Genomic DNA, 16,266 nt, shown 5'->3' with positions numbered 1-16,266 from the left:
GGTGTACAGTTTTTCTTCATATTTAACCATCAGGAAGAAGGACTTGCTTTCATGAAGCTTGCAGGGGATGAAAGATATGAGTGTGCTGTGTATACATACGTAATGACTAGAAAAATATTTTGGGGGTGATGAGGAGTATTTTGCTCATTTTACGAGGGAATCAGTTGTCAGGATCGGGAAACTAGTTCAATCTCTAAAATGGGCATGGGGTTTGTCGCACAGTGACGAGTTTCTGGCAAAGAGGGACGAGTTCATTTCAACCGTTGTTCCTTCGTTCTATAGTTGCCAATGTTTTCCTGTTATGGAGCGAGATTGGGTCTTGTGGTACATTGAAAACAGTAAGGGTGACAAAATGTGTAACCGCTGTTTCTGGATCAAAGAGTTGGGGCTCTTCTTCCGTGAGTTTGAACCGATGAGCGTGATTATGGACACAAGGGAGTGGTGAAGATGTATTCTATAATAATATGTTCTCTTTTTATGTTATTTGCTGTGACATTATTACGACTGGTTTATATTTTACATTATGGTTGGGTTGTTGTCTTTTAATTACGGCTGATTTTTGTAAAAAGGGTTCTCTTCAATTACGGCTGAGTTTTAATTTCATAATGACTGAGATATTTTGTTGGAGTGTTATTAAATACGACATGGCTGTGTTAATTAAATACGTGATAGCCGAGTTATTGTTACTTAAAGGCTGAGGTAATGTTAACTTTTTGGCTGAGTTTTGTAAAAAAATCCAAGATACAGATTCGGAATCCGCCATGTCAACAAACTCTTTGCCATGTCATCACTAACGAAAGAAATTTATAACTTGCTTTGTGAGACTGTTCATGTTCTTCTTCATCTTAGTTATCTATCGTCTTCATCTTTCTCAGTTGGTTATGGAACCGGTAATTATTGTTTCCGGTAACTGGATTAAGAAAAACAACTATGTATTCAACGTCGACAGTAGAGGGTGTAAAGTTCTTCATTTAGATGAGAAAACAACACATGAAGATTTCGCAAAGTCTGTTCTCGATGATTACGGATTGAATGATTTGAAGGATCATATTCAGCTTAGCTACATGTTCTCGAATAGAGCATTGAAAACGATGGCGCACGACACTCCACCAGGTTACGTGTCCAATACTCGACAATTGCAAGGTTTTCTAAGCCTGAAGAAAATTGAACAACTACGTCTCTGTGTTGAGGTTACGGAGAACAGATCAAGAGAGAAGAGTAAAACATTTTTGAGCTTTAGCTCAGAAGCAGAAGCAGAAGCAGAAGCTTCAGTAGTTGAGTCCAGAGACGAAAATTACAGTGGGAGTTACGATGGTTGCAGTTTGGAGAAGGAACAAGAGGACAATGAGAATGACTGCTCTAGTAATGTCAAAGGAGAAAAACATGACGTAGCCGGAGAAGATGAAATAGGCGAAGAAAATGAAGAAAACGAAGAAGATGATGAATTTGAAAGCCGATTTGATATGTTCGACGATTCAGACGGTGCGTCATCTAAAGATGATAACTTCAGCTCATATGGTGAGTCTCCTACAGATGATGAAGATTCACCAACGCTACCTCCCAAGAAGAGATATCAGAACTTCTCAATGAGCGGATCTAAAGGGAATTTGGAGGTTCTAAGTTTGGAGATGTCGTCGATAGACATTGCGGTAGGTCAACGATACGATAGTAAAGACGATTTTGAGAGACGAATGAAACTTCTTACAGTGAGGTATAGGATGTTATAGGATGTCTAACTTTACTGCGATTTTCGAGGAGATTGAAGCGATTCATCCTGCACTCCACGGCTACCTCCAAAGAGCTGATGTCCGCCTGTGGATGCGTGTTCACTTAAAAAATAGGTTCATTTACGTGCATTGCAAAACGTTCAGATTTCTTAGTTTACGTGTAGACATGTAAAATTTCAATTACAAACGAACGGAGGGAGTAATAATTAGCCTCGATATTCTCATATCGTTGGCTGAGTTAAAGTAATAATTAGCCTCGATATTTTAAACACGCGCCACCATTAATCGACAACTCAGTCCAATCAAGCAAGTGGAAACATCCCATTAATAATGAAAGTGGGTGAGTGATAATCTTCGTTGTAGTATAAGAAATGATGAGTTAGCTGAGTTACTTTACACTTTACGGCTGAGTTACTTTATACATTACGGTTGCATGGCTGAGTTACTTTACACTTTACAACTGAGTTACTTTATACATAACGGCTGAGTTTCTAAACAATGCTATCATTTGTTTGCTTCATGGCTGAGTTTGTAAACAATGTTATCATTTGTTTGCTTCACGGCTGAGATACTTTAATACGTTAAGTATGAGTTACATAAAACATAGGCTGACTTACAAAACATTACTAAACAAAGTAGTAGTAGTAGCATAGTAACGACATTCCAACCCCACAAACAAACACATTCCTCAAACACCGACCCTGACTCATACATTCTTCTCCTTTTCCCTCAGATGCCGTCATCATTACTTCAATCTCTTTCTCCAACCGAGCAACACTAGGTCTGAATTCCGAGATGTCTTTGTTCATGCCACTTATCAGTGACTTAATATCCTCAACCTCTTCAACCAAACACTCATCCCCCCCCCCCATTTGAATAAATGTCTCTGTTTTCACAATATAACCAAATCTAAGTACTACGTTATAGAACATGCAAAATAAGAACCAAAACGAACCTTATTATATCCTTTTCCGCAGTAATAGTACAATATTTCTGGATTTGTAGCGTTTCCAGATGTAGAAATGTAACAGGGTTCACCACACCAACATTGTTTCGGCGTTCCTCTTTCCGCATTCAAACGGCGTCTATGAGAATTTCTTGAAAACCAGGATGAAGAAGACATTTTGATTCTCAAAACAATTTCAGAAACTAAATGGAATTACATGGAATTAGGGTGAGAAAGACGACATGATGAAACAACATCATTTCCACACGCGCCATAATTAAAATAATATTTAAATGTGTCGATATTGGAAATCCCTCGACACATGCGTCCCAGACTGTTAATAATTAGCCTCGATATTAGGTTTGAGCCGTATTTTCCTCACGCACCATAATTAATCGACAACTCAGTCCAATCAAGCAAGTGGAAACGTCACATTAGAAATGTATTATATTAACATTCACAACTGGGTTTTACCGTTTTACAATGGCTGAATTATGATTAATTTATTTACGGCCGAGTTTCGGTCACTTATGGCTGGGTTTATCGTAAACTAACATTCACAACTGAGTTATCTTATACGTTTTGGCTGAATTAACTTTAAGTTATACGTATAGGCTGAGTTATTATAAAGATACGGCCGAATTAAACAAACACATTATGACTGGGTTATAGTACTTAATATACAAGAAATATGAATTCGACATGTTTACATTCAGGAACCGAAATTATCAGATTCAAAATACAGACAAGGCATCACTTTCAGAAACCAAAATTGTCAGGACCAAACTCTTCAAACATGTGGACGAGATCAAGCCAGACTCTTGTTAACATCCACGGAGGCTTGTTGCCTCCGATTGCCCAAGTTCTCTTCAAATAGCGCATCTGGCAACGAAATAGCGTTCTGGCCACAAGATTAAAATGTGTCCAAACTGTCGAATTATGCCTTTGATCCCATGTGTTTTTGCGCTACAACAAAAAAAAAATTACAAAACCGTTGAGAACACAACAGAAAAATAACTCAGCAACGCTATGCTGCCATTTTAAGTGGACAAACTGTTCTTACAGCGAGTTAAAGAAACTAGCGTTCCTTAAAATGATCGGGAATTGCGCGGTATGTCGGCCAATCATGAACCCAGCCTTCTGCAAGAATCGACGGGATGACGAGAGAGAGATCACTTAAAATTTTGAACCAGATAGTACTGGTTGTGTCAAGTAATTCACCCGGACCAGGGTATAGAAGAGGGACGTTTTCACGATTTGCAGAGCTTAGTATCGCATTGACACTGTTCTCTAATATCGTTGAATAACAAGGAACAATCGTCATAAGTTTTGATGGGGATAGAGAGTTTTTGTTTAGTTTTTTTCAGAGAGAGAAAGGTGTAAGAGAGGAGACAATATATAGAGAGGTACAGAACGTCAAACGTATCGACTTAAAATTTCCCAAGAAGCAGTTATCTTTTTCCCGACAAACGTTAGGATGAAGTTACACTTTACGGCTGAGTTACAGACCACATTTACGGCCGACTTAGTAAATGGGGTTTAGGGTTTAGTGTTGCTTATTTAGGTTTTAGGTTTGCTTTTTTGGGTTTTTAAGTTTGGGATTTGGATTTATGGTGCAAGAATAGTTATAAAAACACAAATTCATGATAAATAACACAATAATAGTTTATGAGTTTTGAATTATGCTCACACCTTATATGTATCAGTTAAGTTTATGAGTAATTGTAAGACAAACATATACCTCAAGATCACCATTGATTCTAAACTCGTAGATTCCATAAATAAGACACATTGAGTTGATTATATATTCACTTCAGATATATAATTGGGGTTTCAATTTAACATTTTAAAGTATAAACCTTTATTTTGTTTTTTATTATAGGGTATGTTTGAGGTATGGCTGAGTTATAATATCGTAACGGCTGACTAATACTAATCGATACGATTGAGTTATATAAACATGTTACGATTATAGGGTATGTTTGGGGTAAGGCTGAGTTACGTATATTCGACACGGCAGGGTTATAAAAACGATAAGACTTAGTCAAATACTTAATAACAACATAAGTCAAGTACAAAATAACAACATAAGTTCATCATAAAACAACAACAACATAAGTCAACTACTTCATAACAACACATGTTCATTTAGGCATCATTTGGTCCGTCACAACATTTCCTCCTTCAGCGAGGATATCTGCTGCCATCTTCATCCGTAAACCTTGAATATTTTGATCGTTTATCCCATCAAACGTTACACCAAGCGCTAGACACTCCACAAACTTCAACGAATACACCCTACAATCGTCAACCTGGGTGTTTTGTGGAGTGTATCTTTTGCTCCTCCTTCTGAATGAGAACTTCTTCCTGCTAATGGGTCGGATATTGGCAGGAATATGTACACTCAACATAGCGGAAATCATGTGCGTCAGCGGTTTAAATGAATTCAGAATTCTCTGCTCACTTTCGAGTGTTACCTCTCCAAAGATTGGATCGTAGCAATCAATCTTCTCCTTCTTCAGGTCCACGTGATACGCAACCCAGTGATTTCCGCCAGTTTGAAAACATCCGTACAAGTGATCCACATCTTCATACCACTTCAATTTTGTTCGACAATGATCGGGAATCCTACCATTTATCATATCTTCATAACCATTGCCTTTGAACATGAACATTGTGGGTTTCATCTTGAACTGAGCGTAATCGTGAATCAAAAAACTTTGCCACCAAACGTCAACGGAGGCAATCCGCTTGGACCAGAATGGAGTGGGCTCTCGCATGGACCTTTTAATGAGGACGTTCATATACGCCACAACATGCTACATAAATAATATTAACAAGTCAGCCGTAATCAAATATATAACTCAGCCGTTATATAGTAAAAGAATATATAACTCAGCCGTGATATAATAAAAGAATATATAACTCAGCCGTAAAAATTAGATAACACAGCCGTAATAAAATAAAATAATATATAACTCAGCCGTAATAAAGACTTACATTATCAAACACCCATCCATACTCATTCTCCGGCCACGGTCTCTCATGGATGAGTATGCTGTAGAATTCACTCTCATGATCAGCTATTAGTACTCCTTTTTTACATGGTGCTGTTGGTGGTTTGGGTGGAATTGCCTTGATGTGTTGCATAAGTTTCTCCAATAGCGCCGGATCAAAAGGTGCTAGAGGGTCATATATTGCTGATGAAGGAGTAACATTCTTCCTCATGCACGTCGTTCCATCATGTCCTACTTTCGAAAAAACTAACGATGAAGAAACTGCCGTCATTGACAACCCTTTTGGAGTTAACCGAACATTTTTCTCCCGGTAGTCCTTAATTATGGCAGATCTAACCACTTCAGAATTCCCGACATTAGACTCTGACGAGAATTCGTTCTGTTATGCAACAACTTCAACAGTTATATCAGCCAATGAACTGTCCTCTACATCAGGTTGTACCTTGCATCTTGTTACTCCGTCACGCGGTGGAGTCACCTTTTTGTACTTTGACCCAGCCTGTTTTTGCTTCTCTAGCTCAGCCTCTTGTTTCTTCTTTAACTCAACCTCTTTTTTCTTAGCCTCAACCACTTTTTTCTTAGCTTTAGCCTCTTTTTTCTTAGCTTCAGCCTCTTTTTTCTTAGCCTCAGCCTTCTCCTTCCTCTTAAACGCAGCATCTGCCTGCGCTGCTTTTTTCTTCTCACCGGCTTCCTCACCCTTAACAATACGCTTGCGCCTGCAGCCGCGTCCATAGGCTGGAACCTTAGCAGCCTTATCATCCTTAGTAGCCTTATCATCCTTAGTAGCCTTTGCAGGAGAAACTACTACGAAATCAAGAGGCAGCATATCAGTAGCTTTATCGACACTACCAAACTCCTCATCCAAAGTCCTTTTCACCCCTGATTCCTTTTCAAGCTCCTTGGCCAAATTCTTTTTCGGTCCAAACTCCTTACCAGGAGTCGCAGCTACTAACGCTGGATTATTGACAGAAATCTGATGCGATCGAACCACCGGTGATGCCATCGATAAAGAGTTATCTGATAATGGTGGAGAGGGGTTATCATGGTTTTTGGGAATTTTCCCAATCCCCAGATACTTCAGATGCTCCTTCAGTAAAGCATTCACCCTGTCATCAATGGTCTTTTGGTCCATCAATGGTCTGTTCCGGTCTAACTCGTAAGCTTCCAACCGTGAGTCAATCTGATCAAATTTTCTGGAAATAATATCCAGAGTACTCACAATGGTCGTTAGAGTCGCTTTGTTCTCCAACTCCAACTCTGTACTACCTTCCTTCTCGCTAGAACCCTTTCCCGCTGCATCAGCTTCAGACTCATTCTGTGTCTTAACTTTCTTCTGCTTCTTAGTGGGTGGCTGAGCTTCTGACGAAACTCCACCCTTCATTCTCTTCTTCTCATCCCCCTTCCCCTTTGCATTCCCCTGCACTTCCCACAAACCTTTCACAAATCTACCTGAATGTATGTCTGTTATCAACCTAACGAGTTGTGGGTCGTCATCTTCACCCGGCCAAATAGGAAACATCTCTTCAATTGAGTCCTTCAAAACCATTCTCCTCACACGCACCTATAACACCAGGTTATAACAAAACTCTCCCATAAACTAAAATAATTCAGCCGTGATTTGACACATAACTCAGCCATCAACTAAAATAATTCAGCCGTAATTTAACACATAACTCAGCCATTAAGTAACTTCGAACTCAGCCATCAAATAAATTAAGTCAGCGTTAAACCTTACCTCGCCATGCTTTTTGATTTCGGCAGGCAACAATTTATCAAAGCTTGCACGTGTACGCTTTCCACCCCATCGCAAAAGCGGAACGTCTTCGTTATTGATCACTCTCCCAAAACTCTCACTGAAGCATGTGACGGATTCATAAGCCCAAATCAATAACGCGTCCTTCATGCAACTTATTGTGTATGAACCTCCATCTGTAGCCAACGTTTTAATAGAGTCAATTAGAACTTCGTATGCAGTCCGACCCCATGGATACGACCTCATGGCTTCATCGTCGAATACCCTTATTGCACTTTGAAAGGGTATCTTTGAATTGTGATGCAAACAATAAATTCCCATGGCTTGAAGAAGTAGCAGCCCCAACCACTTGCGCTTTTCAAAACTCCAAAGCGGACAGAACGCTAATGCTGCCTTCAGTTCATCTAACTTTGGTCCCATCCCAAGCGGCACCTTCAACTCCCCCCCAGAACTCGTTGTATTGACCAGGATCAAATTTTTCTGTTGGCAATGGACATGTGTTTAGCCTAGTGATCTCACCAAACTCGAGCAAGCTAAACCTGATAGCCTCATCAGCCACGAGACACCATATCTCCTTCTTTATAACTCGCAGCTGTCTACACAGTAGATAGTGCACAGTCCTACCAGACCACATGCTTTCGCGTTCAGCTAGCCTAGCAACTACTCCAATGGGAGAGTTCACCAGTTCTTCCCACACATAAAGTCCTATTGTTTCTCTAACGTGGGGGAAATGCCCTGGATGGAAATTGTGATTAATAACTTTACCATCTAGGTTAGAAGACTCTTCAGGGGTAAAGTCTTGGTGTGTAATCCCCTGATTTAACTTCAGCAGCATCCATATGATCATATAACCCAACAATAAAATCAGCCACAACAAAACAGTAACTCAGCCGCATCATAAGAGTAACACAGTCATAACATAACATTAGGTTATTCACGACACAAATATAACTCAGCCATAACATAACCATAACTCAGCCGCAGCAAAACCCTTACTCAGACGAAACGAAACCCCCAACAAAACAAAATCATAGCCGCAACACAACCCTATCTCAGTCGCAACAAAATATAAATCAGATGAAATATAATACATAACTGACCCACAAACTCAACAAAACACAATAAATAACGTCGCGATATCCTACCGGAAAAGACGAACTCGGAGATAAGAATGAGGCGAAGACGATTTCGTACAAACGAGTTCAGAATTCTAATTTCGGGCACGATGATAACAGAGAAAACAGAGTACAACGACAGAGAGCTATTTCGACGAAGAGGAAGTTAACACATACAACGTCGATGACGGAGAGTGGGAGTATCCTCGTGGTTCCTTCTTCGACAGTTCTTCTTCGAAACGACAAAACGATGTTCTTAGTTAGTTTTGTTTTTTAAAACTTCGATTTAGTTATGTTGGAGAAGAGACGGTTTGGTTTCTATTGTGGTGGTGATGTGTAATTTTAATTACTGATGTGGATTATATGTTTAAAAGTAATTTCAATTAAAAAATACTAACCAAAGGCCTTTAGAGTCATTTACTATGGGTGTCCAAACATTCTAGTCATTTAAAAAAGATAAGATGTTTAACATTCTAGTAATAAACAAACTTTTGTTATACATTCTATTCATTTTCTCTTAAAAAAAACTCTAGATTTATCTCAGTTTAAAATCTTACAAAGTTCTTTGACACTGATCAACTAAACAGAGCAAGCCCTCTTCGTTATTACCAAGTAAGAGGTGACCAAAACTATGGCAATAACTGCGAGACATCGTCTTGGATTTTACATTAAAAAAATAAAATCTATAAGAAGAAAAGGATTAAAGTATTAATTGGCTTTGGTCCTGTGCACAACTTCGAGACATTCTTTGGCTCGAACAACTTTCGACTGAAGGTAAAAGCTCCCAGCTTTCGCGTTATTCTCAAACAGTTTGTCGTATTTCTGCATTCATATATATATAGACCAAACCAGCTAACTCCTTTTAGTTAATTCCCTCTAGAGAGTTTCAGATCAGACCAACGACTGAAAGAGAAGTGTGTTATTTACCAGTAAAATCTCTTCCCAAGAGGTCTGCTCGGTTACACCGAGAATCTGCCTAGCCTCTTGCGCATTAATGGCTTTTCCTGCTTTACGTACTGCATTCTGGATTGCTTCCTGTGCAACGCCAGTTTTAGATGCATCTGTGAAAAGAAGATAGGCATCCTTCATTACATTACATTACATTACATTACATTATATGACACTCTTGACTTAACTACCGAGCAATTTTATACTCGTGAAATAGAGCAAATATGTTTCGAGAAACATACAACCTGTTCTAGTAGTAGTAGTAAGATGCAACTAATAAAAAAACCTATCAACTGAAAAAAAGATCTCAATAAGAGAGAGCAAGCCATCATCATTGGATTCATGTAGCAACCATTTGATGCCAACATATATATAGAAACAGAGCAATCACCCGTTCAATATACTCAACTGAAACAGGGAAAATGTATTTTCCAGGATCACTATTAACTGGAAAAAGATATCAGAGATGTAGAAAAGGTGTTGAAACTCACTAGCAATGGCTTGACGATAGGCTTGAAAGAAAGCACGACCCAATATCCCAGAACCCATCACAATGAACTGCGCAATTATTCTACTAGCCTGTCAAAAGAAAGTAATCATAAACATTATTAGTATCAACGCAGCATACGCCTTTAGCCGCTGATATCTATATGGATGAATGGGATTCGCAATCATATATATTTCAACAAGTCTTTTTGCCTAATAATCAAATCTAGAAAGAACAAAACAGAACCGGTTACTGTCTCTATACATGTATTTTCTTATAAAAAAAAGTATGTAACTTTTCGATTTATAATGTTCTAAACACTGCATTCACAGCCTTAGTACTAATATGGATTGATTTCAATTTCAATCAAAACATACAAAAAGATAAATAATTAGTACCCAATGCGCGAAACCCATCAATCTCTCGGGTTTAATACAACATAGCACTAACAAGCGATCCAAAAGGAAGCTAACATGAAACAACTTTATCAAAAGAACAAGGAGTCATCACACCAGAGAGAGAGATTAAAGCGGAGAGAGAAAACCCACCATGGAAGCAGATTAGTTGACCCGTTTGAATTGGAGAAGATGCCTTCTTTCCTTAACGAGACTATGATTGGCGAGGAGGAAAACAATCCAGGGTTCTCTATTGTTCAGCTCGTGTTCCTGTAATAAACAAATAAGTTGGGAGAAACACGGGAGAGGGATGACCAGTTGACCACAAAGCACAGGTTTGACGCCCAAGGAAAATTTAGTACTATCCAATAGAAACTCTGCACGTGTTTGTATGGGCTTCGGCTGTTGAGAAATTAGGCCCATGTTTACTGGGTAGATATATGACCTCTGAGAAATTATGACGCCTGGTTTTAAATTAAATCGTAAGAGTTTCTTTATGTTAATTAAAAATTGAATAAAAATTGTTTCATACCTGTATATATTATCATTTTTGTTGTTGTTGTTGTTGTTTACTCCCTCTGTTTCAGAAAAATGTATGTTTTAGGATTTTCACACTCGTTAAAAAAACATACCAGATTTTAGCTACTAATGCATTATTTTTCGTGATTAAATATTTCCCTTATTTTTGTTGTTGTTGTTCAGTTCCCATAACTTCTAACCAATTGAATTTTAATAAACACAGTTATATTTTTTGAAGTTTGCGATTTACAATTAATTTATACATTGAAAATGTAAGAAATGTATCTTTCATAAATAATTTTTTTTTAAAAACATTAATTTTTCTGAAACAGAAGGAGTATATTGTAGTTCTATCTAATATTCAATTAACAAAGTTATACTTTTTTTTGTTGACAACAATAGAATTAAACTATGATATTAGACAACAAAGTTATACTTTTATTTATACTAGATTTTTTAACCGCGTTACGCGCGGATAAGATATTATATGTATTTCTCAATTCTAAAAAAAATAATGTATAATATTGTATTACATTATTTAAAGAATATAAAATAAGATTACATAATATAAATATATTTTAAAAAATTTCTTTGTGGAAATCATTATGTTGTTTGATAGTTGTACTTGATTTACATATTTGCATAGATATTTGTGATAGATGAATAACTATATTTTTATTATCAGTAAATAATATATATTTATTATATAATATAAGAAAAATTAAATTATTTACTTTTTAAACAAACTTGTCTCATGTTGGGGACTCGGTTATAGACATATCATATTCGAAGGAGACATTTTTACAGTTATCAATCTTCTTAACAGTCAAGAAACAAATCTGAATATCAAAACAATATCTCATACGATCTCTTTGTGGAATAACTGCTCTGAAGAAATTGAATTTAGGCATCAAAAAGGATTGGAAATGGATGTGCAGATATGTTATCTAAGTCACCTTTACAAAGTATTATTCATAGTTCATATATCATTTATGTACATCCTATTTTTTTTGTCCACCATTTCTTAAACATCTTGAAATAACTGATGCTTATTAATAATAAACTTTTGGCTGGCAAAAAAATCAAATTTACCTAATTCTCGTTTGAATATTTTATTAATATTGTCTAAGAAGCTTTCAAGTGATATCATAGTTTATTTTTTAATAGTTTTTTTTCTTATTTTTGTTATTTTTAGAGTTTTTTGTATTTAAGATTTTTTCCATATTAAGCTTCTATTTCTTTCACAGAATTGATATATATATATATATATATATATGTCATAAAAATTACCATCAAATCAGTTTTACTTATTTATTATTTTGTTTTTAATAAAAATTCACTTTTTAAATAATTTAATTTAAAATAAAATTATATATTAATTTGCTATATTCTAACAATTTGATTGATTTAATTAATTTGTTTTGGTGAATAACTTAAAAAGTTTTCATATGAATCGGGGAAAGTAAGTTTATATTGTTATATTAAATTTATTTGTGTATATAGAATCTATATATAATGCTAGTGTAATAAAGAAAGAACAGTATTTTTTTGTAACTTCAAAAAGATAAATTTTTAAAATTTGAAATTAATCAAAATTGAAGAAAATGGTAATTAAATATTTGTAAATCTAATTGTTTTTTTTATCTTGTTTAGTTGGATTCTCATGAAAAGAAATCGATAGGTTAAACAAATGTTTCAAAATTCGTTGTGTAATTGTTTTGTTTGTAAATTAAAAAATTTATTGAATTGATATATTTAATTATTGCACCCTTAAATAATATTTTATTAAGACATTAGAGAACTATGTTTTAAGTTGTTTTCTCAAAATTGTACAAAAATCTATGCTTTTTCATATTTGTCACGAAAATTTATATGTTAAACTTACTTTTACAAAATTTCTAACTTTGTCACGAAAACAAAAATCTATGCTTTTTCATATTTGTCAATGTTCTCACACTTTCAAAGAATATATTAGATTAGTCACTTACTTTTTTTTCTTACAAAACAAAATATCGGAGTCTTGAAAGTTGAATTCATATTATTGTAACTGTACATAAGAGTTTGTGATTACATACTTATGGGGGGTTATTGGAACATGAATTTCTGTGGAATTTGAGGATTTTAATAGTTGAAAGGGTTTTACAAGTTAACTAGATTTAACAAATTTTATCAAATACTTTTACATAGATTTTCATTACTTGCGTATAGAATTCTATTGATTGTTATTAACTTTTAAAGTAATAAATTAATGGTGGTAGAAAAAAAAAGAAAGAAAATCATTTCAATTAAGGCAATTCTTAAACAACTTTTAAAAAAGTTTTTGTCACAAAAAAGATTTAAAGAAATAAAATGACCAAAAAATTTAATCTTTATAGATATATAAATAATAAAAAATAGAAAATATTTTTTATATAATTTCGAAATATATATTTTAAATTTGAATTTTTGTAAAAAAATTTGAATTATTATTTTGAAATGTTTTTAAAAAAAATTTGAAAGTGCTTTTTAAAACTATTTTTATAATTTTTATTTTAATTTTTTAAAATTTTTTTCTATTTTTTTAAGTTGTGAATTGTATTATGTTAAAATTGTGATTTGTATATTATTTCATTCTTCAATTTGAGTTTTTGTATGTGAGTGTATTTTATTACATTGATTTCAAAAATCTTATGGGTATAGATGATATTCTCAAAGTTGAGTAATATGAGTAAAAACAAAGAAAATTTACATCCCAATAACAACATATTTTAATAGAATCTTAAAATCAATGAAAACTAAACTTTTCCAATAACAAATGATTTTGAGTGGAATTTAAAAATCATCACCCCAATAACAATGGATTCTATTTAGATTTTAAAAATTCACAAACCAATAACAAAAAAACCTCAAATTTTAATAACTCCTCTAAAATTCTTTGCCTAATAACCCCTCCCCCCCCCTTAGTGATTCTTGTATATATGTCCAAGAAAGTTTCAATGGCTTAGTGGTAACTGCCCTATATTTATGTCATACTAATCCGGGTTCGATCATTTCCTTTGCATTGTTTTTTTATTTTTTACGAAAAAATAAATGAGATGCTGTGGCAACTTCAGACTCTCTGATTGATTGATTTTTCTATCCTACATAGACACCATCTCCATAGCTTATATTTTCCTTTTAGTATTGTATATTGATGTTTTTAATACTATTGTTTAACTTATTTATTAATAATAACAATCTCAGTTAATTCGAACAGGTCTTTTCATTATAGTTTTACTTATGAGTGTTTATTATATATTTTTGTTCATAACCGTTCATGTTCATGGTACCTTTTTGTTTATAACCACTTTCATTTTTCCCATCCCAATTAATTCCTACAAATATGTACCCTTTTGTTTATAACCACTTTCATTTTTCCAATCCCAATTAATTCCTACAAATATGTATTTTCATTATAATTTTGCTCATAACTGTTTATTATACATATTTTTGTTCATAATTGTTTATGTTGCCTTTTCATTTATAACTGTTTTCATTTTTTCAAATTGCATTTCTTTTTAATTTATTTTTTCCATTTCTATTTATTTTGTTTTGTGTGTTTCATAACAGTATTTTATATATTTTTATTAGCAATTTTGACTTGGAAAATTGTATTTTTTCCACTTATGACTCTTTTTTTCTAACACTAAAGGATGATTATATTAAACATGAGATTTACAAAATAAGATGAACATAGGACATAAACCAAAGCCGGAAACAACCCGGAGACAGAGCCGACATAAATAGATTCTCCGGAGACAAGGCACTAACACAATGAAACATTTTTGTTATACAGTTGAACATAAATCATGACAAGATTAAAAGTCCACAACAAAAGCGTAGAGTAAGAAGCCCTTTTTCAAAAAAAAAAAAAAAAAAAACAAAAGCGTAGAGTAGCAGAATGCTCCAAGCACCAAGACACCAAAACTCCATGCAAATCTTTGTTAAAAGAGAACCAACAAGAGACTTCTCATAGTGAATAAAGATAGCATAAAACTTTTGCTTCAAATCTCCGTAGCGAACAAGAGTTTCCAACGCGAACAGAGTTTTCAGCTCATCTTTTGGTTTCTAACTCGTATTTTGGAGACGGCAAAGTCGAAACGATTGACGACCATGAAACGCCAAGAGAAGCAGGTGAAAGGCGAGGACGCAATCATACCTCTAGAGAAAAGACAGTGAGCAAGTCTCAACACACAGTCCAAAATCAGCCTTGAAGACAAGAGGGATTACGAATTGAGACGGAGCGAAGCCAAAGATACCAACACAAAAGAGAAGGAGCATGCAGCTTAGGAGACACACCACCACACCATTGATCTATCAAATCCGGAACCCCTAACCTTCAAACAAGCCTAAAACCCGACAGATCTTGAACAAATCTGGATTTTAGCTTTTAACCTCCAAATCGACACACAAATCCACCGATTAAACACACCAGAGAAATAAAGAGAAAAACTAAATGCGACTCCGGATCTATGGAAGCAGCCGGAGTCAGTGACTGAGGAAATCAGATGAAGATGACGAAGTATAAAGAGATGGTAGAGGATATATTGAGAGAAAGAGATTTTTATGTCTTTTTAACTCTATAAATTGTGTTTTATACAATATTCTTTGCGCTATCAAATCATAATATTTGAAAGCTCTCAAAATTTGTAAATGTGTCTGCAATCCAATCTCTTGTTGAATGGTTAGTAATTTGCAGGAGGAGATGGAGTGAATTGCGTGTTGGCGTGTTCTTTTTTTGGGCAACAAACAAATTACTTGTCGTTTTCCTTTTCTCTTTTCAGATCATTTGTTGATTCTTTCGCTGTGATTTTGGTATTAATTCTCCCAATGTTTGTCCTGCAGTTAATTACTATGTCTGTCTACTCAATTTTCATTGTTTCGTATATATTTTCTTCATTCTGATAAGACAATCGCCTATAACTTCAATGTATAATCTTCTTCTTCAGTTCAGAACTGATAATGCTCAAATGCAAAACTCATCTGTCAGTGCACGTGTTTAAGTGGAGAATTTGTACTCTAAGAATTAGAGAGGCGACCCAACAACAAGTTGCGATGAGAATTTAATATTTTTAATGTTACAAATTATTGCATTACAATAAACATATAATCTTCGTAATATAATGGTCCTTTATTGAAATTGTCATACGCAAGATGGAGTTCTCAGATACATGGATCACCTGGATAATGCGTTGTATTACGTTGGTGAAATATAATGTCCTTATGAATGGAGAGCCAAGAAGAAATATTGTTCCAGGTAGAGGTTTACGTCAAGGAGATCTTTTGTCTCTTTTCATTTTTATTCTATGCACGAAAGCGCTCGTTAGCCTTCTCAATCATG

The 16,266-nt window shown here is 34.9% G+C and overlaps 2 protein-coding genes across 2 annotated transcripts; both read right to left on the bottom strand.

The window, feature by feature from the left end:
- Nucleotides 1–4,817: 4,817 nt before the first annotated feature.
- Nucleotides 4,818–7,689, bottom strand: LOC111212264. The gene is made up of 4 exons (XM_022713723.1): nt 7,426–7,689; nt 6,133–7,251; nt 5,674–6,069; nt 4,818–5,492 (listed from the first exon to the last, which is right to left on the bottom strand). The coding sequence occupies exons 1-4, from the start codon at nt 7,687–7,689 to the stop codon at nt 4,818–4,820; spliced, it is 2,454 nt and encodes an 817-aa protein (XP_022569444.1).
- Nucleotides 7,690–9,035: 1,346 nt separating this feature from the next.
- LOC106370645 (mitochondrial import inner membrane translocase subunit PAM16 like 2) lies at nt 9,036–10,736 on the bottom strand. The gene is made up of 4 exons (XM_013810644.3): nt 10,542–10,736; nt 9,998–10,085; nt 9,486–9,619; nt 9,036–9,380 (listed from the first exon to the last, which is right to left on the bottom strand). Exons 1-4 carry the CDS (start codon nt 10,542–10,544, stop codon nt 9,267–9,269), a joined length of 339 nt encoding a protein of 112 aa, XP_013666098.1. The 5' UTR covers nt 10,545–10,736; the 3' UTR covers nt 9,036–9,266.
- Nucleotides 10,737–16,266: the final 5,530 nt, after the last annotated feature.

The sequence above is a fragment of the Brassica napus genome, chromosome C6 (genome assembly GCF_020379485.1).
Source record: "Brassica napus cultivar Da-Ae chromosome C6, Da-Ae, whole genome shotgun sequence".
Lineage (NCBI taxonomy): Eukaryota > Viridiplantae > Streptophyta > Magnoliopsida > Brassicales > Brassicaceae > Brassica > Brassica napus.
This window is presented reverse-complemented; position numbering and strand designations above follow the sequence as displayed.